This window comes from Erinaceus europaeus, chromosome 1 (genome assembly GCF_950295315.1).
Source record: "Erinaceus europaeus chromosome 1, mEriEur2.1, whole genome shotgun sequence".
In the NCBI taxonomy this organism is placed as follows: Eukaryota; Metazoa; Chordata; class Mammalia; order Eulipotyphla; family Erinaceidae; genus Erinaceus; species Erinaceus europaeus.
This window is the reverse complement of record NC_080162.1, coordinates 11,366,712-11,393,101: the sequence shown is the minus strand read 5'-3', so window position 1 is coordinate 11,393,101 and position 26,390 is coordinate 11,366,712. Positions and strand designations below refer to the sequence as shown.

Sequence of the window (26,390 nt, the reverse complement as noted above, 5' to 3'; positions counted from 1 at the left end):
ACAAGCCATGAAGCAGGTCTGCAGGGGTCTGTCTAGCTTCCTGTCCCCCCTCTCATCTCATTCTTCCCTTCCCCCTCTCAATTTCTCTCTGTCCTATCCAATAAGATGGAAAAAAAAAATGGCCTCCAGGAGCAGTGGATTCATAGTGCAGGCACTGAGCCCCCAGCAATAACCCTGGAGGCAAAAAAAAGAAAGAGACAGAAAGAGAAAGAAAGAAAAAGATAGATAGATAGACAGACAGACAGACAGATAGATAGATAGGACAAAGCAAAACAATTTCAGTCAGCAGAGAAAAGAATTAGCCTTTTCATGAGCCAAATCATTTCTACAGGGAAATTCCCAGTTTTGGATAAGGAATGCCTTGGCACCCATGGTCAGTATCTCAGTAGGAGTGGTACAACCTAGCTTTTTTGTTGGCTCCTCCATCAGAGAAGGGCAATTCCTATCTGACCTGGTCTGCTAATCTCTTTGATATGTAGGAGTTGCTGGTGATGCCAAAAAATATTGCAGGAACACATGCTGGCAGTACCGACAGATCAACATTCTGTTTCTGTTGTTCTGATTGAATAGATTTAGTGAATAATATGATTTTTCTCCCTTTTAAAATATTTCATTTACTCGTCTTTTTAAATTTATTTATTGGATCGAGACAGAAATTGCTAAGGGAGGGGGAGATAGAGGAAAAGAGACAGACACCTACAGCCCGGCTTCACCACTTGTAAAGCTTTGTTTTCTGTTGGTTGGGGGGGGGGGGGCTTGAACCTGGGTCTCCATGCACTGTGATGTGTGCGCTTAAACAGGTGCACCCCTGCCTGGCCCCTAGATTTTTCTAGAGTGAAGATTTTTATATGATTAAAATATTTGTGACATTTGAATAATCAGTCATGCTATTTAAAATGTTTGTATGCCTCCTCACTTGAAAAGAATGAAGATGATATATAATCCTTAACTCAGAATTTCGCTGAGTTTCGACAGTGAGTGTCCTCTTCTTTCTGAAATGCATCTGACTTAAAGCATCAGCTGCAGTAAGTTGACCGCCGCCTTAGGGCACATAACAGAGTGTGTTAGCACCCAGAGCAGTCTCTGCTTGGGTTTGAATAATGCACACACGTGCGCTATGAGACCATTTCTTCTGTCTGTGGGGACAATTCCAAAGCTACTTTAGGCTTAGAAGCCTAATTTCCACCAGCCCCCCAAGACTGGTATTTACTCCCTAAGGTTTTACCTTTCCTTTTTAGGTCAGATTATCCCAGTAGCCTACAGCTACCCCGTAAAGACTTCTCTTCTCCCTACTGGGAATGAAAACACATTGGAGAGAAAGAAAATAATCCGACACTTGAGAGGAGTACAAGTGTGTTTATTCCTTGCAGACTCAGCTGCCTCACCGGAAATAGAAGACGGGGAGGGTCCAAGCCGCCACCGCTGCCATGGTGGGCTTGCTCTAGGATGGGAACAGGAAACAGTGATGGCTTCCCCCCCCCACACACACACACATACATCTGAGAGGCTGTTTTGTTTGTTTGCCCTAGTGAAATAAACCAGTGTAAATGACTACGTGAATGGCTTTCTTATAACCTGATTGAGTCATCACAACTGGGATTTTTATTTGTCCCCCTGGGCTAAATACGCCAGGAATAAATACATGGCCATTCCTTCCTACTATGTAAGACCTATGGAAGGGTAGCTTCTCTCGAACAGCCCCTCCTCCGTACGCTGTCCCTGTTCACAGAGTCACTAAAAACAGGTGATGATCACAACGGAGCCTTTCTCAGGTCTGATGTGACTTCTGAATCCAGGAAGAAGTCAGACCTGGCGTTATGTGGCCAGGTGTGGCTGACCTACAGTAAGTGCCCCGTGCTGCTTCTGATACTATCTTCTGATTAATTAAGCAAGGTGAACAGTTGGTATCAAGTTTCAGTTTAATGATGCAGATCTGAGAGGACTTGTTTGAGTTGCAAATAGTAATTTAAAGGGAGCTCTTACACACAGCCACATGTCTGTAGTCCTGGAGTCAGTGGAGGTGAATTCCTCTGTAGCTTTCCTGTGATGAGAAGGCCTGAGCCTCTCAGTTATGTGCTATCGTATTGACACTAGTGATGTGTTACTGCGTTTTTTTGTTCCCTAACTATAGCATTACTTTCTAAACATTTTGGGAGTTTGACCTCAAAAGTGAGCCCTAATATTTTTTTTTTTTCAGAATTTGTTTCTTTCTGTCTTTTTTTTTTAACCAGAACATTGCTCAGCTCTGGCTTATGGTGGTATGGGGGGGGGGGGGGACTGAACTGGGGACTTCAGAGCTTCAGGCATGAGAGTCTCTTTGCATAACCATTATGCTCTCTACCCCCACCCTAGAGTTCATTTCTTTCTTTTTTTTTTTTTTTTATTTCTTTATTGGGGGATTAATGTTTTACAGTCGACAGTAAATGTACTATAGTCTGTACATGTATAACATTAGAGATCGTTTCTTAAGTACTACTAGAAAGCATGGAGGACTGATCAAGCCCTCTCCCACTCTCTCTGTCTCTCAGATACTTTAATGAAATGTCTGCACAAGGATTAAGACCTCGCACTGTGTCTAGCCCAATTCCTTACACACCTTCTCCGAGTTCTAGCAGGCCTATATCGCCTGGTGAGTACATGCCTCGACTACTTCAGGGGCTGGTTTCTGGCCGACTCCGTGAGTATCCCTGAGTATATTCCTTGCTGTATATACAAACCTTGTAAACAGGACAGCCCTGTGTTTCTCAGAACCATCCAAAACAAATCACCACCAGTTAAATTTTTTTTTAAGTTTATTTATTTATTTAAAATTTTTTATTTAAGAAAGGATTAGTGAACAAAAGCATAAGGTAGGAGGGGTACAACTCCACACAATTCCCAACACCCAATCCCCATAACCCACCCCCTCCCATGGTAGCTTTCCCATTCTCTATCCCTCTGGGAGCATGGCAATCCAAAAAATAACATTGCATCTGCCGATCACAACCTAACCAAAGCAACGATTGCTACCTCAACATGCTTCACCTCAGAATGTATCCAGAGACTTCACGTGTGGAATGACAACCCTTCAGCTTCATTACTCGGGTGAGACCTTTCCTTTAATAGTACACTCTAATTTCATCTCAGGTAGTTCACTTTCTAACAAAGTCCCATAACCTAGATATACACCAGTTTCTGTGAGAGAGAGCTTATGTGCACACGTATCCATAAACTACTGCAAAATATATACCTGAAACCAGTTAAATTTTTAAGTGGAAATGTTAACAGTGCCAACTGGTATTTCCCTTCACATATATATATATTAGCCTAAAGGAACTTAACTTTAAACAGAAGCTTTCCAAAAGAGCAGCATGAACTATGACTGTATGTGTCAGTGAACGGACAAGACTCTGGGTAGGTTTTCAGCTGCACACTGCACACATGGTGTGGGGCTTTTTAAACCCCATTCCCTATATGTCATCTCATTTCTAGTCTTAGAGGAAACTAATAGAGGCGGTGTTTTTCCATTTGAACAGTGAAGCAGCAGCCGTAGCTATTGGTTACATTTGATTTTTTTTTTTTTTTTTTAACCAGAGCACTGCTGAGCTCTGGTTTATGTTGTATGGGGTATTGAACCTGAGACTTCAGAGCCTCAGGCATGAGAGTCTGTTTGCATAACTGTCATGCTCTCTCTACCCCCTCTCCCCAAGGGTTACATCCGTAGCAAAGTGGCGGGCCGGTGGTTGTCTAGTTCTGCATAGAAAGCAGGTCCTTTGAACACCAGCTGCCTCCTCCTGTCTCCAGTGATGGGCGCAGGGTCTGGTCCTGAACATTACCTTTGCTTCTGCTTCAGGCTCTGCTTCTCAGAAGCTTCCCTCAAAGGCATACTTGTTTTCATCTGGCGGGCTGGGGTGGTATTGGGGCCGGTGACCAACAAACAAAAAAACTCTCCTCAGGATTTCTGGCTCTGTACCAACTCTGTGTGGGGGCTCTTGGCAAGTGGGGGCTGAAGGAGGCAAGAAACCGCAGCAGGCCAAGGGATCTTCTGACCCTTTGAACGGGGTGGGGGAGGGGCTGGGAGTAGGGAGGAGTGAGAGGGTGCTGGAAAGGGTGACAGCAATAAAGATTCTTTTTAATTTTAATTTTTTAAATTTGTTTTCCCTTTTGTTGCCCTTGTTCTTTTTTGTTGTTGTCGTAGTTATTGTTGTTGCTGTTAATGTCATTAGGACAGAGAGAAATGGAGAGAGGAGGGGAAGTCAGAGAAGGGGAAGAGAAAGACAGACACCTGCAGACCTGCTTCACCACCTGTGAAGCGACTCCCCTGCAGGTGGGGAGCCGGTGGGGGGGTGGGTGGCTCAAACCGGAATCCTTATGCCGGTCCTTGCGGTTTGCACCACATGCGCTTAACCCACTGCGCTACCGCCTGACTACCTGCAATAAAGATTCTGTAGAGCAAAAGCAGCTTCATGTCAGGGAGGCATCTTATCTGGTTGGCTGCCATCCTTGGTAGAGAGGGAGGCCGTGCTGGCTTAGCTATGGCTGCAGACTGTGGTCGCAGTGACTTGGTTTTGTGACTGTAGATTTCAGTCCTGGACTATGCTCCTGTGAGTCCTTTCTTGAAAGAGGAGAAATCCAAAGGAAGTGTGGGGCTGATGAGCAGCATCTGTCTGCTGTAGGCCTGCGCACTCTCTGGCATCGGGCAGGGTAATGAGGGGCTCCTGGATCAAAGGCATAATCATCACCCCCATTCTCGCCTAAAGGAGATAATTGGACTTGTTGATAATACTGTCTTGGGCTTTTTTTATTTAGCATCTTGTTGGGTCTTTACTCTTTTGATCACTTTACTGGGGGATGGTTGATGGTTTGCAGGACAGTTGTTGACACACGGGTACCATTTCCCATCAGTGGTGTCTGCAAAGCCCTCTCACCCCCCAACCTAAGTTCTATTCCACTATCAGTTTGCTCTGCACAGCATTTGGGGTTCACGGCCCTGATAATGGTCATCTGATTTATCCGTACAAAAAAGGAAGGCTTAAGGTAGACAGAAGCAAGACTAAGGGGTGTTTTTGGTAGCTGATAGTTGTGTTGATTCATATGAAGTTAATGCCTTACACTCGAAGCAGGCTATCATATTCCAGTAGGCGACATACGATGTTGCAGTCACTGGCAAAGAAATCTGACCTTGATTGGAGGTGTGAACCTCTATAGTAACAGCTGTTCTCAAGAGAGATCTTACTCTTTTTCTGTGACTCTGGCTCTCACTCTGTCTGTCCCTGAGTGGGGCCTACTTCAGGTGTGGAACTTGCCTGTACAAACAGCTGTTGGGTTTCCCCAAAAACATTAAGATTCCCCCCCCCTTCAACCAACGTAAGTGAAAATTTTATTGTAAACTTTTAAGTTCTGTATGTTTCTGAGTAGAATTTTTTAAGACAACTTTTTAAAAATATTTATTTTATTTATTCCCTTTTGTTGCCCTTGTTTTATTGTTATAGTTGTTGTTGTTATTGATGTCGTCGTTGTTGGATAGGACAGAAATGGAGAGAGCAGGGGAAGACAGAGAGGGGAGAGAGAAAGATAGACACCTGCACACCTGCTTCACCACCTGTGAAGCAACTCCCCTGCAGGTGGGGAGCCAGGGGCTCGAACCAGGATCCTTACACTGGTTCGTTAATGCTTTGTGCTACATGCGCTTAACCCGCTGTGCAACCGCCCGACTTCTCTCGAGAGTAGAATTTTTACAAATCTGTTTGGCACAGAACTAATCCTAATCTAGTTCACTGCTGGCATAGACCTATGACCTCAGCAAAGCCTGGAGCTGCCTTTTCACTTTTGTGTGTTTGGGGATAGGGGTTGCAATGATTGAAGGATAACCATTTTAATGGTTTTACTGCTGGTATAGCTTACATATCCATTTAAATATTGTGGTTCTTCTTCCCTTACTACCTTTGGTGAACATTGACAATCTTTATTTCCAGCAAGTTGTTGAAATATTTTAAAATTTGATTACAAAAGTATACATTTCCTAGAATTTATGATTCTATCCAATTATATATGCTACTTTTCTCCTGATAGAAAACAGAAGAGGGGGAGAAGGAGAAGAGATAAAAATACCCACAGCACCACCCCAGCATTAGCAAGACTTCCCCTACCCCCAAATGAATAAACGAGAAGAGACAAATACAGAACTTCAGAGCCAGATAGATAGATATAGTCCAGTGCACCTAGCAAAGGTGCCTGCCTTGCTATGCACGTAGCCTGGGTTTGGACCTTCCATACCACATACCCAGTGCTTGGCCCCAGGAGAAGCTGTAGTGCTGTTGTGGTATCTCTCTGTCTTCTCTCTCTCGCTCTCTCTCTTTCTCTCTCTGACAAAGTCAGCTCAGAATGGTGAAATTGCACAATCAAGAGACCCTGGTGGCACTTAAAAAGAATTTCAGATAACATAAGCAGACATTCTTTTTTTTTTAAATTGTAGTTATTGATGTCATCGTTGTTGGATAGGACAGACAGAAATGGAGAGAGGAGGGGAAGCTAGAGAGGAGGAGAGAAAGACAGACACCTGCAGACCTGCTTCACCACCTGTGAAGCGACTCCCCTGCAAGTGGTTGGGGAGGGCTCGAACCAGGATCCTGACACCAGTCCTTGTGCTTTGCACAGACATTCTATCTTGAAGTAAACCCCCACTCTGTAAGTGTAGACAGCACATAGCAATTCTTTCACAGAACATGGAGAGGTCAGGAAAAAAGAGCAACTTCACAGGGAAGCCTGACAAACAATACCTGGCCATGTCATCACGACCGTCATGGATAGAGGTGATTCGTCATGTTGGTAGGATGATGTGAGGAGAATGGCACTTGACTTCTGGAATCCTCCTCCTCCAAAGGCATAATCCAGTCTTAAATATTTAAAAAAATATCAGACATACCCAAGTTGAGGGGGCTATATCACACCAGCAGAAGATGTTAATAATAGTGACTCAGGAAGTGACGCACTTGGCTAAATTTGACCTAGAAGCATGAGGCCCCAGCATCAATCTGATGTGTCAGAATGATGTCCTAGGACTTTTTGCTTTGGTGCAATATCTTTTTTTTTTTCTTTTTTCTTTTGTCTCCAGGCTTATTGCTGGGGCTTGGTGCCTGAACTATGAAGCCACTGCTCCTGGAAAGCATTTTTCCCTTTTTTTTTTTTTTTTTTGGTTGTTGTTGCCATTGTTATTGTTGTTGTTGGATAGGACAGAGAGAAATCAAAAGAAAAGGGGAAGACAGGGGAAAGAAAGGCAGACACCTGCAGACCTGTTTCACCAGCCGTGAAGCAACCTCCCTGCAGGTGGGAAGCCGGGGGCTCACATCGGGACCCTTAGGTCTGTCCTTGTACTTTGTGCCATGTACACTTAACCCGCTATGCTACCGCTGGGCCCCCAGTGCAATATCTTAAAACCAGTCCAACTTTTACTTTGTCTTCCCCTTTCTGTCCTTGTCTCTGTTGAGAATACGCGGGTGGAACACTCTAGCCATTTGCCAGGGCCCTGAGCTTAGACGTGTCCTAGTGTGGCAGGAAGGTAACCACAGCCAGTCACCATACAGTTGATCGGAAGAAGTGGGAACACACACATGACATCCCCAGCTAGGACAGTGTGAAGTGTGTACTCCCCATCCCAAGCTTCAAGGAGTATTTATTTGTAAAGCACATGCATTACATAACATTTTTCAGACAAAACAACAGGTGGTCATCCATTGCATAAACAAAGATCAGAATACATTCCTAAGGAAGAAAACATCAGGGTACTTGAAAGCGTCACTGTCCAAATGTCATAATGTCAGGTACATTCTTTTGATGCCTTGAGATATACGGAGTTATTTCCAGTTATCTCATGCACAGTCTCCTAAGAGCAACAGCCAGGCATCAGATTTGTGGGTGACCGCTGTGACACACCCAACCCTCTACTGCCTGTGGGCAGAAACCTCTGAAATAACCAGAATTCTCCGTAGAGCAGGATTTTGTGATAATGGTTCAGAGCCAGAAATTCAGGCCTCATGGAAAATTAGCCAAAGGAACGCACCTTGTAGACGAATACCAAGCAAACTGTATTTTGCAGGGAGTCGGGCAGTAGCGCAGCGGATTAAGTGCAGGTGGCACAAAGTGCAAGGACCAGCGTAAGGATCCCGGTTCGAGCCCCCGGGTCCCCACCTGCAGGGGAGTCGCGTCACAGGCGGTGAAGCAGATCTGCAGGTGTCTGTCTTTCTCTCCCCCTCTCTGTCTTCTCCTCTTCTCTCCATTTCTCTCTGTCCTGTCCAACAACAGTGATGTCAATAACAACAATAATAATAACCACAGCAATGGTAAAACAAGGAGGGCAATAAAAGGGGGAAATTTTTTTTTAATTAAAAATAATAATTTTAAAAAATCCCTCAGGATATCCGGAAGTGTCAGGAATATTTCTGTTTATTCAGGCACTTGTTCTCACCACCACTTGCAGTGTTCCTTCATCTGGACTGTACACTTGTGTACCTTGATTCGTCTTACTTAGTATTTGTGGTTAATTTTTTTTGTTTTATTTTTTTAATATTTATTTATTTATTTATTTCCTTTTATCGTCCTTATTGTTTTATTGTTGTAGTTATTGTTGTTGTTGATGATGTCATTGTTGGATAGGACAGAGAGAAGTGGAGAGAGGAGGGGAAGACAGAAAGGGGGAGAGAAAGACAGACGCCTGCAGACCTGCTTCACCGCCTGTGAAGTGACCCCCCCCCTGCAGGTGGGGAGCTGGGGGCTCAAACCGTGATCCTTAACATTGGTCTTTGCACTTTTTACCACCTGAATTTAACCTGCTGCGTTACCGCCTGACTCCTGTTTTTGGTTAAGTTTTAAAGAGAAATCATGAATCTGTAGTCAGTGAAATAGCTTTTCTTTCTTTTCCCTCTTTCTTTCTTTTTTTTCTTTCTTTCTTTTTTCCTTTCTTTCTTTCCTCTAGCTAGAAATAAAGAGTGGGGGGAAAAAAAAAAAGCACAGTACTGAAGCTTCCTTCAATGTAGTAGGAGCCAGGCTTGAACCTCGGTCACATGCATAAAGAAATCGAGTTTTGAGGGTCTGGTATTTTTCAGTCTCTACTTTTTTAGTTGTTATTTTGTTCCTAAGCTAAAACGTCCAATGAATGATGATTAGAACTTAAGGGAAAGCATGGTCTCAGGCCTCCAAGAATTTTGAATCAGCAGTAGAGCCTGGTGATGAGGAAAACACAAACTTTTTATCTATTTATTTATTTATTATTAGTGATTTAATACAGATTCACAGAATTACACGATAACAAGGGTACAACTCTGCATTGTTCCCACCACAGAGTTCTGGGTCCCCATTCCCTCTACTGGAAGCTACAGCAGTTCTCCTCAGGAAGCAGATAGGGGCTGACTATCATTTCTGCAACTATCTATTTTTATCTGTGTACATTTGCCCTTTTTTTCCCCAATCTTTATTTGTTTATTGGATAGAGACAGCCAGAAATTGAGAGGGGAGGGGGTCATAGAGAGGGAGAGAGACAGACACCTGCAGCCCTGCTTCACTATTCACGAAACTTTTTCCCTGCAGACGGGAACCGGGGCTCAAACCTGGGTCCTTGCACTTTGTAACATGTGCACACAACCAAAGTGTGCCACCCTTCCCCCCATTTTTTTTTCTATGGTTCATCTTCTCTTCCAACTCACAGCGACGCCTATTACATCCAAATGTCCCTCCCTTTTCCCTCTTTTCTTCCTGGGTCCTGATGGAGTTGGGATTCAGAGCCCTGTGGTCATCTCCCTCCTAGCATTTCTCTCCCCACTGGGAGTATGGACCCAAAGTATTTTGGGGTACAGAAAATGGGAGTTCTGGCTTCTGTAATTGCTTCTCCAGCAGACAGCAGCATCCACGGGTTGATCCATACCCCCAGCTGAAAACACAGACTCTTACTGCGTGGCAAGGTATAATGAATTCTGTGTGTCTTATATCCCTTAAGTTCTGTTTCGGGCAGCGGTAGATAGCATAATGGTTATGCAAACAGGCTCATTTCTGAGGCTCTAAAGTCCCAGATTCAGTCACCCGCACCACCATAAACCAGAGTTGATCAGTGCTTTGGTAAAAAATAAATAAGAAGTTTAGTTTAACTGTACATGTTTTAAAATTCATACCCACGGGGAGTCAGGCAGCAGCGCAGTCGGGGACTAAGTGCATGTGGTGCAAAGCGCAAGGACCAGCATAAGGATCCCGGTTTGAGCCCCTGGCTCCCCACCTGCAGAGGAGTCGCTTCACAAGCAGTGAAGCAGGTCTACAGGTGTCTTTCTCTCTCCCCTCTCTGTCTTCTCCTCCTCTCTCCATCTCTCTCAGTCCTATCCAACAACAACGACATCAATAATAACTACAACAATAAAAAAACAACAAGGGCAACAAAAGGGAATAAATAAATAAATAATTCATACCCACACACAGAGAGTGCAGTAAACCCTGGTTAAGCCCAGATCGAGTCCATACTTCAATCACCAGATTGTAATGATGTTAAGTTTCCTGGTCCTCACATACTGTGGTCCTCACATAACATACTGTGGATGTTAGATACCATTGTGGGAGTTGGTGCAGGAGACCCCTGCAGCATTTGTCTGCTTTCTTGTGTATCATGACCTATTTTAAAACAAAACCATACTATTTAAAAACTAAAGAGATCCAAGGAGGAGGGCGGGTGATGGCACACTTGTTTAGGTGCACCTGTTACCATATGCAAAGACCTGGGTTCGAGCCCCTGCTATCCACCTGCAGGGGGAATGTTCCTTCTATTACTCCTCACCTCTCAATTTCTCTCTGTCCTGTCAAATAAAAAAAGAAAGAAAAAAGGGGGTGGGGGAGGGATAGGGAATAGCCATCGAGAGTGATGGATTCATAGTGCAGGCTCAACCTGACGCTGTTGACTGGCTACGGAAGAAGGGCAAACGCTAGAAGAAGAAGAAGTGCAGGCACCAGCAATAACCCTGGTGATGAGAAAGAGATTGATTGATTGATTGATTGATTGATTGATTGATTGATTCAAGGAAGGAGCTAGCAGCTTAGAGAGCTTTTGACATTGTGGGGTGCAAAGGGACTGGCTGAGAAGGAAGGGTTGCCAGGCTCGTTCTGAAGAGTTTGTGACATTCGTGTATTTCTTATACACAACAGCCTTGTGAGGTCAGTCTAGTAACCCCATTTTTCAGCTGAAGGATCTTAAAGTCCACCATTGGCTCAGTACCAAACCCCGAGGTAATGTCGCAGTTTTCTCTGGAACCTGCTGTTTGCTTCCTCCAAAGCAGACTAACATTTTGATTGACCTGGTGGTTTGGCAGGAAGGAGTTGGGGGAGTAGGAAGAGGCAGGCCTTCGAGTAAAGTCAAGATGCCATTCAGGGCGAAGGGCGTGAACTGGACGGAGGTCGTCAGCACGGGGAGTGATAAGGCCTCGTGACTTTCGCCACCAGCTACTCTGAGCCCCTGTGGAGATTCTGATCTCACTGACTTGGAGTCGTCGGAGAGCTTGGATACTAAGGTAGAAAATGGCTCGTGTAGTCTCCATCAGGAGAGTTTGGAGCCCTGTGGAACGCCCAGAGAAGGGATCACTTTTTACACGATGTGGCAGTAGATAGTCCTTGAAGATTCCTACCCACCCAGCCACCCCCATTCTCCTTTTTCTTTTTCTTTTTTCTTTTCTTTTTATTATAGCACAGGGACATGCACTCCAGGGCTCAAGCTAACGTGATCAACCTCTCTAGCCTAATTTTAAAAAATTCTTTTCTTTTTAATATTTGTTTATTTACTTCCTTTTTGTTGCCCTTGTTGTTTTTATTGTTGTTGTTATTGATGCCATTATTGTTAGATAGGACAGAGAGAAATGGAGAAAGGAGGGAAAGATGGGGAGAGAAAGACAAGACACCTGCAGACCCGCTTCACCGCCCGTGAAGCAACTTCCCTGCAGGTAGGGAGCTGGGGGCTCAAACTGGGATCCTCACGCCGGTCCTTAACTTCGTGCCACATGCGATTAAGCTGCTGTGCTACCGCCTGACTCCCTCTTTAAAAAAAAAAAAAAAAAAAAAAAAAAAAGAACAGAGAGAAACAGAGGGACAAGAGGATCTAGAGAAGGAGGAACACCTGCATCACTGCTTCACTGCTCATAAAGCTTTCCCCCACCGCAAGGGGGCTAAGGGCATGAACCTGAGTGCCTATGCGCAGTGTATGTACTTAGTCAAGCGTGCCACTGCCCAGCCTGGCTTTAGTGATTTACCAGAGAGAATAAAGGGCAGAGAGGAGAGATGCCGCAGCACTGCCCCACCACCCATGGAACTCCCCTTATACCAGGCGTGGTTCTTCTGTGTGACGCCAGGGTTGCCAGGTGGGATCCCATGCGTTGCCTGATAAGCTGTCTCCTTCCTGGTTCCTGGGGATTCTGCATTAGCTGTTTGACATATGGAATGTGGAGACTTGTCTTGGTATTTCTATACAAAATCTTATTTAATATTACAAGTTTCTCTGTCTGGGAGTGAGAAATCTACCTTCATAGCTGTTCTCTTAAATGCCAAAGCCTTCACGAGAAATAGAATTGAGGTTGTGTTTAGTTCCCAAAAGCCGTTTAGAGAAAACTTCTCTCAGCTGAATGCAGTCCTTGTGGTCCAAATAAACATCACATTAAACAAGCATTTAACTCTCAGAAGACTCGTCCTCTAGTCCAGACTTTTCGTTTTGTGAATGTGAGCCAAAAATGCGCAATCAGAAACAGAAAGCGGCACCACTTGATAGACCAGGAAATAAGCAAACCCTGAACATCACATCTTCTAAGACAGGCAGTGACAGGTAGGTTTGGTGTCTGCTAGCCTCAGGCATGACTATCAAAACATTGTTTAGGAAGTGTCCCTATCAGCCTCTACCTGGTTAATTTAGAAAGGCAGTGAGGGAATGAGGTTCCTATTGCTAGGCATCAAACAACTGATTTTAAGTACAAAGTGATTGACAGTAGATAATTCCTGCCCCATCCCATCCCCTTAAGTTTCTCCTTTTTTTTTTTTTAACTCCATTGACATAGAATTTACCCTGTGCTAGAAACCCTGATAGATGCAGGAAACTAAAGATGTAAAAAATAGCTACGATATCTCAAACCACTGGAGCCATCAACTAAGAAGTTAAGACCGGGGTCGGGTGGTGGTGGTACACCTGGTTGAGTGCACATGTTACAGTGCTCAAGGACCCATGTTCGAGCCTCCAGTCCCCACCTGCAGGGGAAGGTGTTTCAAGTGTCTCTCTGTCTCTCTCTCCCTTTCTGTCACCTCCTTCCCTCTTGATTTCTAGCTGTCTCTATCCAATAAATCAATAAAGATAATAAAAAAATTCTTTAAAAAAGCTAAGGCCAATTTACATTACACACTAGTGACAATTGCTTTTGTTTGCTTCTGTATTCTGATGATCACTTCTAGGGTATTTGAAAACTTTTTTTTTCAAACATTAAAAAAAAATGTATGGACCCCCCCCCCCCCAACCCAGACCCGCGCAATAGTAAGGAAATAAGGGCATTGTGTACCTTAGAGCCTAGATGAAGACACACGGAATAGTATAATGGGCCGGGCATCTCCTACTGATCTGCCTCCCCATCTTCCTGCCAGGGTTTTGGCTTTGACATGGCGCCTGCACAGCCCCAGCATGCCGGGCTTACATCAAGGGAGAGAGACCAGGAACTTGTGGTGGCATGGTAATACAATTCTTTATTCAGGGGGAGTCTGGCGTGAGCACTTAAGCCACGTGGTGCCAAACCACAGTGACCGCCTCTTCCCACTCTGCACGCCAGCCCTTCTCCAGGTCGGGACTCGGGAGAGAAAAGAGAGACCAAAACCAGGAACAGAAGTGGGCTTTATAGGGTAAAACCGGAAGTGGCAAGTCGGGATCGGAGATGGCTGGGAAAGGGGGTGGAGAAAAGAAAGAACAGGGAGGTAGAAAGCTTCATAGCAATGATTGCTAGGGTTTTAACTGGCGGGATTAATGTGCCCTGCAGGGTACATTAGAAAGAAGATAGATCAAAGGAATAGGTGGAGAATCTTTCAGGCAAAACTATGATTATGTGAATAGGCCATCGTGTCAGCAATGGAGCAGGGGGGTGCAGGGGGCTGGCTTAATGTCCTAACACCAGTAGACTCTCCCCTGCTTCTTTTTGGATTGAAGATTAGAGGCAGAGGGCAAGCAGGTGTGTGACACCACAGCCCAGCTCCACTGCTCATGAAGCCTGCTCTGTGTATGGCGCTCCCGTGTGGAATCCAGGGGCTGGAATCTGGCCACTCATGCATAGCAAAGTATACCCCCCACCAGCTGAGCTATCTCCTGGCCCCCAGTAGGAGTTTCTGTCAGGGAACAGTGACACACGTAGACTTTCGTTTTCTTCATTGAATGTCCTTAAAGTCAAAAGCTTTCAAGTGGGGGTATCATTTTTTTTTTTTTGCCTCCAGGGTTATCACTGGGGCTTAGGGCCTGCACTATGAATCCACTGCTCCTGGAGGCCATTTTTTTCCCTTTTTGTTGCCGTTGTTGTTTATCGTTGTTGTTGTTATTGTTGTTGGATAGGACAGAGAAATCAAGAAAGGAGGGGAGACAAAGATAGACACCTGCAGACCTGCTTCACCGCCTGTGAAGCGACCCCCCTCCCCCCGCCATTGCGGGAGCCAGGGGCTCGAACTGAGACCCTTACTCTGGTTCTTGTGCTTAGCGCCACGTGCACTTAACACGCTGCGCTACTGCCCAGGTCCCTGGTGGCTTCATTTTTTGTGACACACACATAAACAGTACTCATCTAGTCTCAGTGTTGGCCTACCATTTGGTATGTTCCCTTTAATTGCATCTGGTTTTACCTTTCTACTCTTTCCCCCCAACTTTTCCCTTATGTCTTTCTACTGTTTTCCTTATCTCCGATGAACTAGCAAGACTTGACTTGTAGTTTTCATTTATTTTTAATTTTTTAAATTATCTTTATTTACTTATTGGGTAGAGATAGCCAGAAATCAGGGGGCCAGGCTGTGGCACACCCAGATAAGCACAAATAGTACTAAGCACGGGACCTGTGCAAGGATCTGGGTTTGAGAGAGCCAGAAATAGAGAGAGGGAGAGAGGGGGGCCAGGCGGTGGCGCACCTGGTTAAGCACTCACATTACAGTGTGCAAGGACCTGGGTTCAAGCCCCCAGTTCCCACCTGCAGGGGGCAAGCTTCACAAGTGATGAAGCAGGTCTACAGGTATCTATCTCTCTGTCTGTCTCCCTCTCTTATCTACCTCTCTCCTCTCCATTTCTCTCTATCTCTATCCAATAATAAATAATTATCTTTGAAAAAAAAAATTTTAAAAGGGAGAGAGAGAGAGACAACTGCTGGCCTGCTTCACCACTCGCAAAGCTTTCCCCCTGTAGGAGGGGACCAGGGGCTCCAACAGAGGTCTTTGATCACTGTAATCTATGCACTCAACCAGGTGTGCCACCACCCTTTATTTTTGTCAACTGAGACAAGAAATTTAACATGAGATATGGCCTCTTAATATTTAACCGCGCAGTCCGACAGTATTGTCAACTGTAGGCACGGTGTTGCGTGGCAGAGCTTGAAGAAAACATTCTCACGCTGTGAGCTGAGACTTCCTGTCCGCAGAACAGTCATTCCCCAGTTCCTCTCCCTCACATCAAACCCTGCAACCGCATCCTAGGCTACTACTTCCATGAGTCTGAAGTAGGCGGAGTCATTCACTGTTTTATGCAGCTGAGTTGTAGAAGTTTGTGTATTTTGAATACTAACTCCTTACCTGATTAAATGGCCTATAAATATTTTCCACCATTTCACAGGCCACCTTTCTGCTGCATTGATTGGTTCCTCTGCTGAGCAAAAGCGTTTCCATTTGGTTTAGTCCCACTTTGTTTTGCTTTTGTGCCCTGCATTTTTCTTTTCTTTTTTTTAAAAATTTATTTATAAAATATAAAGTATCGACAAAAACATAGAATAAAGAGGGGGTGAAATTCCACACATTTCCCACCACCAGAGTTCCATATCCCATCCCCTCCATTGGAAGCTTTCTTATTCTTGATTCCTCTGGGAGCATGGATTCAGGATCACTATGGGGTGCAGAAGGTCGGAGGTCTGGTTTCTGTAATTGCTTCTCCGATGGGTGGCCTGCACTTTTGATTCATGTCTTGAGTTCTTACTAAGGTCAAAGTCTCCTGAAGCTTTTTCGTGTGTGTGTGTGTGTGTGTGTGTGTGTGTGTGTGTGTGTGTTGGGGTGGGGACGTCACGCTTACAAACTGAGTATCCTGCTCACTCAGCATCACTTGTGAGACTGTCCTTTCTCTATCACGTGTCTTCGGCAACTTTGTCAAAGGTCATTTAGTCGTTTCTCATGAACTTGTTTCTGAGTGCTCGGTTCTCTTACAGGACTTGACTTGCATATCCTTAGTTGCCCAGAAGACTGTGTGGTGTTAATCCAGGAGGCCTTTCTTCTCATCTGTTTTCATTCTCATGACAAAGAACTTCTGCATTTGCGAGTCTTCTAGATGGTTGAAGACAGAGGTCATTGTGTTTGAAATAATACTTACAAGTCTTTGTTATATTTCAGGTCTCTCTTATGCCAGTCACACAGTTGGCTTCACACCACCAACTTCACTGACTAGAGCCGGAATGTCTTACTACAATTCTCCAGGTCTTCATGTGCAGCATATGGGAACATCCCATGGGATCACAGTAAGTACCCATGGACAGGAAGCAGTGCTTTGGCTCCTGCAGCAGTAGTGAATGGTTCTCCTTAGGAGACCAGGATTGATAGCTTAGACATGAACCTCTTTCTAACCTGGTTGTTAGCCTTAAATCTCTAGGGTCTTCACAACAGTTTGATACCAGATTCTAGGATTGAAACTAAAACCCTCCTCAGGAAACAAAACTTTGGCTTCTCTTTGTGAAATGTAATTTGAACTCTAATACCTCAGTTGAACTCAGGCCAGTTCCTTGTCAGAACAAGTTATTCTTGGTAACCATATTGCCAAAAATAGTAACTTTTTTTTGTACCTGGATGGTATAACAACTCTGTAGTCTTCCTGAAATCAGAAGGAACCCTTACGGTGCTAATTTCACTCAGGAACATTTTCTCTCTAGAGCAGAGCAGTTAGGAATGGAGCTAAGGTGTCTATCTTTGGCTCCCTCTCTCTGTCTCCCCTCTTCTCTCGATTTCTCTCTGTCCCATCCAACAGGAGTGGCAACAAAAACAGTAATGACAACAAGGTCAACAAAATGGGAAAAATGGCCTCCAGGAGCAGTGGATTCGTAGTGCAGGCACCGAGCCCCAGCAATAACCCTGGAGGCAAAAAAAATGGAACTAGGAGTTCAAGACTAGGAGAGAATTGCAGATATCCCAAACAGGAGGAACCTTTTCTTAAAAAGCATTCTACAAAAGTTTGATATTTCTGAAATGATCTACTGGTATGATCTTTATGTAGAAGAGGTGTTTTTGATTTAGCTAGAGCTCCCAGAATATTAAAAGGTTATTTACGTTGTAGAAGGTGTCGGTTATAAATACTGCATTTTTTCTTTTTTCTTTTTTAATTTTTATTATCTTTATTTATTTATTGGAGAGAACCAGAAATATAGAGGGAAATGGGGGAGACAAAGAGAGAGAGAGTCAGAAGGACACCTGCGGCCCTACGGACACCACTCAAAAAGCTTTCCTCTGCAGGTGGGGACCAGGGGCTCAAACCCAGGTCCTTGTGCATTGTATATAACACATGCGCTCAACCAGGGACTCCACCACCCAGACCCTAAATACTGCCTGTTCTTTGTGTGTGTGTGTGTGTGTGTTTGTGTGTGTGTTTTGCCAGTGCAAACACCAATAGACATACGAACAACTCAATCGCTAGTCTGTTATCGTTATTACCCCTAATTAAAATAAAATAAGCTCACTGCTGCCTCCTGTCACCCTGTCGTCTCCACAGAGGCCTTCGCCGAGGAGAAGCAACAGTCCTGACAAATTCAAACGGCCCACACCGCCTCCGTCTCCCAACACACAGACCCCAGTCCAGCCGCCTCCGCCTCCGCCTCCGCCACCCGTGCAGCCCACAGTCCCGCCGGCAGCCACTCTGCAGCCCACTCCCTCGCCACATCCGGTGCACCCCTCTTCCCAGCCTTAATGCATGTGCTTGGTCTGCATCTCACGTCGGGACTCGTACCGTGGTGGAGCCATCTACTCAAAACGCCAAAGGCTTCCTTCCCTGGCATATTTGGATCTGACTTATTTGCACTGAGGTTATCTAGGCTTCACTATTAATTGTGTTATAGATGTTTGTCAGAAATGCAGCCAGTGTTGTGGGTCTACAACTAAACAGATGACTCCCCCCCCCCTCCTGTCAGTGTTTTACTTGAATCTACACATACGTCCATTCCCTGGCTGGAACATTTGCTATTCGATATTTGGTAATTCAGCAGCAGTGTGTGATTTCTGCTTGGCTCCAGAGCTTTGTTTTCCTGGCTTTTAGGTTTGTAAAATAAAAAGGGAAATCTTTTTTATATTTTTTTCATGAATTTGCAAGAAATTATTGCTGTTACTCCCCCCACACACACACACCCATGGTGTTTACCAAACATACCGATAATTTATCACTACAGTCCAAACCTTTGAAAAAATCTAGCTTTCAGTGCAGAATGGGAAGTTAGATGAATCCGTGCCCAAGATGATATATACTATTTACTAGAGCTTTCTACAAATACACTTTTTATAGGTTATTTTCAGTATCAGTAAACACCCATGACTCTTATAATAAAGCATCCTAAAATAATGGATCCCTTCAATCTGTACATTTTACACATAGCATGGGATGGATACGTATTGTATATGAGGATGCGATCCCTTACCTGTATTGTTCATTTCCCCAAACTGGCCGCCGCTGACGTAAGTGAGTCGCTAAATGTCGTCCTGCCTACCAGTGGTTGCGATGGCTGCGTAGAATGTGTGATGTGATTTCTTCTGCAGAAGGCAATGTGATTGTAACAGACAAACACAGCCAGCTCTCTTTCTTCGCCGTTCATTATTTGTGTTTCCTTAAAATAGAGTTCGAACAAATATCTTAAAGGTGCAGAATGCGATTTAAAATGCTCTTTGAAACGAACATTATAGGAGTACCTTGGCATCATGGCCATCCGATACATTATTGCTTGCCAGAAAAGAAGCATAGACGAAAGCAGCACATAGCATTGAGGACTGCTTATTCCACGCATTATAAGCAAGTGCAGTGTACAAATAAGTATATCCTGAGTCTATTATTTCCATTTCTTTAGCACAAATAAACTGGTTTCACTTTGAAGTGGAACACTGTGAGTCACTCTTTTCTTAATACTTGCAGCATCTTTATTTTTTGCTTTTCAGCAGTTACTGTTTTGTACTTTGGTAGTAAAGTGATTTTTACCACCTGTGTTTGCATATTTATATATGCTGTGGACAAAAAAATGACTTATTAGAGAATGTATATTTTATGATGAGAATGTGTATCTGTTGGATATAATCAGAGAACTGAAAATTAATTTATCAGTGATTTTTAAGAGTCCATGTTTAGTGACAACCATCTCTAATAGCTAGCTCTTTATTGAACACACTCCTAAAATAAGGAAACCATGACATTGTAGATATTTAACATTGTATAGTAGAGAAGCTTCCATTTTTGCCTTTGAATGCATATTTAAGAGTTACAGAAAGGAAAAAAGAAAAAGTCTCATTGGATTATAGTGTTTGACTAGCATTTTACGAACTTGAGAGTAAAAGCAACAATAAGATTTTCCCCTCTTCTGCTTCTTTCCCAAACCAAGGACGTCACTCCTCAATTGTTTGAAGGAAATCGTGCGTTTATATAATCTTATTTATAATGTCTGTGTAATATACATAATAATAGTACAGTTCTCAAGTATGGGGAGGAGATTTAGCATTTAATTATTGAGGCGTTAGGTTTTTAACTCAAATTAGACGGGGTCATATCAAAACCGGGAATTTCACCAACAGCTTAACTATCCTTCCTGGTACATTGCCATTCCGAGGAATTCTGAGAGTAGGCAAAACACAATTTGCCTTCATGGTACAGTTCTCGGCTTTTCTTATAGGAGAAATATGGTATATGTTTACAAGAAGCTCTTAAAGATAAGATTATAGACTTCAGTGCTGTCGGAAAGTAACTTGCGCTCAAATAAAAAAGTTCAAAATGTCACCTTCCTCTGCTTCCTATCCGTGCAGTTACCTCCTGAAAGCACAAGTGAAAACATCGCCATATGGCGCATGGCACAGCACTTGAAGTGAGCAAACAGTTCCTGACGAATGCCTTTTAGAGACCACTTCTTGACATTCAGACTTCTGCAGAAATGGCGTGCTGGTTCTCCTAGAGCAGCCATTTCAAAATAAAATCCAGGCAGCACTTTTCAACACAAAAGTCTCTTCAAACATTCAAAACTGATCCAACACTACTGTTTGGAATTTATGCTTTTTCATGACCTTTTAGAGTGCTACCTTTAGAGTGCTTTTTGAGTAGTACCTGCTAGGGAGATTTCTTGGCATTTGCTTAGTCGCCAGGGATCCGCAAGATCCTAGCCCTCAAACAGAGGAGCAAGAGCCTCCTTGCATGTGGGATGCTGGTGTATGCCGGGCCTGTCTCATGAAAGCTGAACATGGTTGTCGCTGTTCTAGTTGCCCATTCAGCCCGGGTAGCCTTGAGTTGACTCCCAGATGGCTTTGGTTAAATCTGTGGCCATCCTGAAGCTTCATTTTCTTATCTTGCTGCCAGAGACCCTTGGCTACCACTGTGCTGCTAATAGGATAAGTACTCAGTTACCAGATTACCATGCCTTTTTATACAAAACCAAATTGATTTACCTATTACCTGACACCTCTCTGAGGTTTGAACTGCTTTCTCTCAGTAAGCATGCTGGCTGGCATTCTAGACAGAACTCTAAAAACTGGACAGATGGTTGGAGGTATTGGAGATTTGCTCTAACTTGCTCCTTTGCTGATCGAAAGGAGTGTTAGTTTCTGAGCTCCTGAGATTCTGACCAGCAACCATGGATAGAATGAATGTGTGACCAGATGTGACTTTGAAACCAAGCGCTGCTGTCCTGTTGTAATTGGCTTCTGATTTGACCAGAAATAATTGATAATGTGATATCATGTTAACTGTTGAATTGTAGGGAAATAGAATAGGTATCACCCTTTGTAAGGTAAATAACAAGCTTTGCCTGCACAGTCCTTTGTGCTTATAGAGGATGCCCCATTGGGCAAGAAAAAGCATAGTGACTTGTGCTTTCAGAGCCCCAGATGTTTATCTGAATACAGAAGAAATCTTTCTGTGTCACTTGATCTTCTGTCTAGTATTTGTCTCATAGGTAACCAACACTGAAACTTTGTGGTGATGACTACCAAAGAAATACATAGTAAAACCTTTTGTTTCCAAATTTATTAAAGAGCCCTTGAAGCTGCTACCTGAGTTCCATGCTCAAGAGCCATTGTAAGAGATTAAGGGGTTTTTAGGTTTTTGTTTTGTTTTTTGAAAAAATAATAACTATATATACACACATAGCAGTTAACCTTAAAATTCCAGAATGCTCAGTAGTCATGGTTAAGAGACCTAGTTGCCTCTTGTTGAGCAGTTGAGGGAATACTGTGTTCTTGATAGTGGGGGTGACGTGTGTGTGTGTGTGTGTGCGCGTGTGTGCATTCATGCCTTAACTCTGGTTATTGCTCCACTTCAGTTCTTGACTTAGTCTGCATCTAGATTGTATTGTACATCTCGACCTGAACTTCACTCTGGCAGAAACAAAAGTTGCAGGCACGGCAGTTGAAGAATGCAATGCTCCAAAAGAGTTACCTGATCAGTAGAGACCTCGAGGCTTCTTTGGACTTGATGGGGAACTTTGCGTGGAGAGCAAAAGTGAACTGTCAAATGGAAAGACATCTTGGATGAGAGCCAAGTGCTAGCTTGTCCTTTTGCTTGTGCGTATCTGTGCACACCGTGTGTTGTTCTTGACAGCTTGTCTACAACTCACCTAGGTTGGAGTTACAGTAATCGTGGCAATCTTGACTTGATGTTCTTGGTCGGAGTTTAGAGGGATGTAAAGACTTCCAATTAATGTCTTATTTCCTTTATGTTGATTAGTCTTTGATACATGTGCTGAATCAGAAACCTAAATAAAGATAATTTTTTAAAATGGACCTTTTGTGACTTCAACCCTTTCTTTCTGGTTGTTGAGTTGGAAATTTTTTTTTTCCCTATTACAAGAATGACATCTATCCATAACTGAGATTTTAATCCTAAAAACTACTTTAAGAATTACACTTGAAGGTGTGGAGAAAGCTAATACCGGTCTTGGGGTTTTTTTTTGTTTGTTTTTGTTTTGTTTTTTGTCTTTTTGTTTGATTTGCCAGTAGGCTTAGGCTGGAATTTAGTGCTTGTGTGACAGATCTCCAGCCCCCAGCAATTTTTTTTTTTTACCTTTTTGTTTTGTGTTGGTATGCTTCTAATTCTGCTTCTAAAACCCCTTCTGTTTCATTGGTTTAATCCCCCCTGCTTAACACTGTATTCTATTTACATAACCACTGTTAACTAAGCACCACCCTGCCTGCAGGGCATTGGTTTAATCCCCACTGGTTCATGATGTCTTTTTGCTCCACCCCCTCTCCTAGTCCACCCTGATCTCCACCAGTCTTTTTTCGCTCCACCCTCTCTATGTCACATCCTGTTTCCACCCTACTTGGCGAGTATATATAAGGACAGGACTGTGATTAGAGCTAGCTTAGATTGTGCTGCGTTCCACATGAATAAAGACTGAACTGTGTACTACTCAGCCATGAATCTCTGGTTGTCTCTCTCACCCGCCTGCGAAGCTAGCCCGGCAGTTCTCACCCTTTTTTTAATGCTAGCAGAGAAACTGAGGGTGGGGGAAGTGGGGGAAAGAGAGACATCTACAGCACTTCACTGCTTGTGACCAGAGACTTGAGCCCAGGTCCTGGCCCTTGCTAATGCTGTAGTATGATGCATGCCTCTGCTTGGCTTCTGAATTCGGTTTTTTTAATCAGGTATATTTGAATTGTTGCATGTTTGAAAATCCATTGAGCTGTGCCCTTAAGATTTTTGCATGATTTCATAACTGTTGTATTGAATTTAAAACTCAACCTAGGTGTGGGGGGTGATAGCATAATGGTTATGCAAACAGACTCTAATGCCTGAGACTCGGAGGTCCCAGATTCAATCCCACATACCACTGTAAGCCAGAGTTGAGCAGTGCTCTGGGAGAAAAAAACAAAACTAAATCTAGGAGATGATGTAAGGACATACTCATCCCAAAAGCAGCATCTATGCTCAAATACTCATATTTCTAAAAATGGAAGAAAGGAACTATATTATCTTGGATGTTACATTTGGTATGTTACTCTTCAGTTTTATTTTAGCTTTATTTTAATGAGTGATAGAGACAAAGAGGCCATTTAGAGACCAGAGCCCTGCTTTGCTGTGCTATATAGTGATAATGTAGATTGAACCTGAGACCTTAGAGCCTTGACCATGAAAGTCTTCTTTTTTTCAATTTTTTTAATTTATTTGCTGGATAATGACAGAAATTGAGAGGGGAGGGGGAATAGAGAGGAAGAGACACTTGCAGACCTGCTTCACCCCTCGTGAAGCTTTCCCCCTGCAGGTGAGGACCAGGGGCTTGAACCTGGGTCCTTGTGCACTGTAATGTGTGAGCTCAACCAGGTGCATCACCACCTGCCCCCAGCATGAAAGTCTTTTGTATAACCATTTTTCTATCAATCCCCAGCCCTATTTCTTAAAATTTTATGTAGGACACATGGCTTCAGAATCAGTTTTAGATTTGAATATACTAATTCTTGCACTGGGTCAGAGATTTACCCTCTGTTGGAACTCAAACAATACACGCCTTTTGAAAATGAGAAAATAGAAATAAAAGTCCACAGTGAAGTCTCTCTCACTTAGTAATTACTGTCACGCATTAGTCCCCCTGCACGCCACTCCCATAATCCTTCCTTTTATGAAAACTCTTATGAATGTCTGGGGTAATGTTTTATACATATTTAAGAGGTATGTTGTTTATTTCAAGCATTGAAGTAAGGCCCTTGCAGATAAGAGTTCGCTTTCTTTAGGAAAAAATAAGACAAGCACAGCAGTCATGAGTCTGTTAGGAGCATAAGTCTTCGGACACCCATTTGTATGATGTATATAAATTTTCTCTGTAGACTGTTTTTTAAATTGCCTCCAGGGTTATCCCTGGGGTTGAGTGCTGGTCCTACAAACCTACGCCTCCCAAGGGTCTTTTCTCTTCCCTCTTCCTCCTCCTCCTCTTTTTCTTTTGTTTTGTTAGGACAGAGAAGTGAGAGAGGAGGGGAAGATAGGGAGAGAGAAAGACAGCAGCAGACCCACTTCACTGCTTGTGACATTCCCTCTTACTGATGAGGACTTAGGGCTCTAACCCAGGTCCTTATGCTTGGCAGTCTGCTCAGTGTGTGTCAGTGTAACATTGTGGACCGTTATTGATATAAAAGTTTTAAGTCAACTGAACAATTCTTGACTCACTGACCTAAGATCCTATCTTAACCATTAGTTAACAAGGTTAATTCGGTCAGTTGTTTTTTTTTTAAGTCAAAATGGCCAAAATTTTAGCTGCAATTTGATGAAAATGTTGACATTCTTATGACCCCTGAATCTTTTACCCACCATTGTTAGTATAGTAAACTTATCTCTATAATAGAATTAGTTTGTTTTGAGGTACAGTTTAGGGGAAGAAATAGACTTAATAAGTAAAAGTCGTGCATTCATTTTTCCCCCCTGGTAATGCCCTCTAGGGTTTGTGTCCTCACATGGTGCTTTTGAAATGAAAAGCTTGATTTAAAACGTTTGTGTTTAAAGAAAGTTGCGTGCATTTAAATATATACACAACTTACGTATTTGTGGAAATGCAATTGCACAATTGGATTCAGATGTCACTATCCTAGTCCAAATTTTTTTACATTCTCTTTAGATACTGAAGAAAAGGTTGGTGCACAATAAATTATGGTTTCTAATAATTTTAACATGGGCGATTGAATCTGTCCTATAAAGTTTTTTTGCTAATCTTACGTATTAGCCTTTACACCATATTACATTGAATGTGATGAGACTGAAAATTTTAACTCTTCTTCTGAATATCCTATTTCTGATATCCTACCAGAATGGAACTTATAAGAGGTCAGACAAACCTTTGGAGATATTATAGTAATCTTAAATATTTTTTTCATATTAAAAATGGCAGGATTGGGGGAGACTGGGACATAGCTCATCCTGTAAAGTGCACACATTACTCTGTTTAAGGACTTGGGTTTTTGAGGACTTTGGGTTTGAGGAAATGTCACAAGCAGTATCGCAGTGCTGTGGTGTCTCTCCTATTTCTCTTCCTCTGTCCTAAGCACAAATATACCCATCCAAAAAGATTTGTGTACTCTTATGTTCATAGCAGCACAATTTGAAATAGTCAAAACCTGAAAGCAGCCCAGGTGTCCAACAACAGATGCGGGGCTGAGCAAGTTGTGGTCTGTATACACAATGCAATAGTACTCAGCTATTAAAAATGATGACTTCACCTTCTTCATCTCGGCTGGAGCTTGAACGAATCATGTTAAGTGAGATCAGCCAGAAAGACAAGGGAAAATATGGGATGATCTCACTCAGAAGTTAAAATATAAGAAGGGGGGCTGGGCAGTGGCACCGTGGATTATGCGCGTATGGCTTGAAGCACAAGGACCAACCAATGTAAGGATCCTGGTTCAAGTCCCCAGCTCCCCACCTACAAGATGGTCAACTCATAGGCAACGAAGTGGGTCTCTTCCCTCTCTGTCTTCCCCTCCTCTCTTCTCTCTGTCCTACCCAACAACAACAACAGCAATAACAACAAGGGCAAGGGCAATAAAATAGGGGAAAAAAATGGTCTCCCAGAGCAGTGGATTTGTAGTGCAGGCACCAAGCCCCAGCAATAACCCTGGATGCAATCAATCAATCAATAAATAAGAAGAACAAGGAAAAACACTAAGCAGCACTAGGACTGGAGTTGGTGTATTGCACCAAAGTGAAAGACTCCGAGGTGGGGTGGGGGGGGGGGGGAGGGCTCAGGTTTTGGAATATGGTGACAGAGGAGAACCCAGTGGGGACTGAGTGGACAAGTGGATAACTGAGCAATGTCACATATGTACGAACTAGTCTATCTTACTGTTGACTGCAAATCATTAATCCCCCAATAAAGACATTTAAAAAAATTTTTTATTTAAGAAAGGATTAATGAACAAAAACATAAGGTAGGAGGGGTACAACTCCACACAATTCCCACCACCCAATCCCCATAACCCACCCCCTCCCA

General features: G+C 43.3%; 1 protein-coding gene across 2 annotated transcripts in view; it reads left to right on the top strand.

Annotated features, from left to right (window-relative positions):
* The window catches only part of CCDC6 (coiled-coil domain containing 6), a 146,888-nt gene extending 124,688 nt beyond the window's left edge, over positions 1 to 22,200 (top strand). The window contains exons 7-9 of one of the 2 annotated variants that reach the window (XM_060191067.1): positions 2,529 to 2,629; positions 16,588 to 16,712; positions 17,954 to 22,200. In XM_060191067.1, coding sequence (XP_060047050.1) covers positions 2,529 to 2,629; positions 16,588 to 16,712; positions 17,954 to 18,148 — 421 coding nt within the window. In that variant the 3' untranslated portion in view covers positions 18,149 to 22,200. The remainder of the gene's footprint in view (positions 1 to 2,528; positions 2,630 to 16,587; positions 16,713 to 17,953) is intronic. The other variant, XM_060191149.1, reaches the window with a different exon arrangement.
* Positions 22,201 to 26,390: the final 4,190 nt, after the last annotated feature.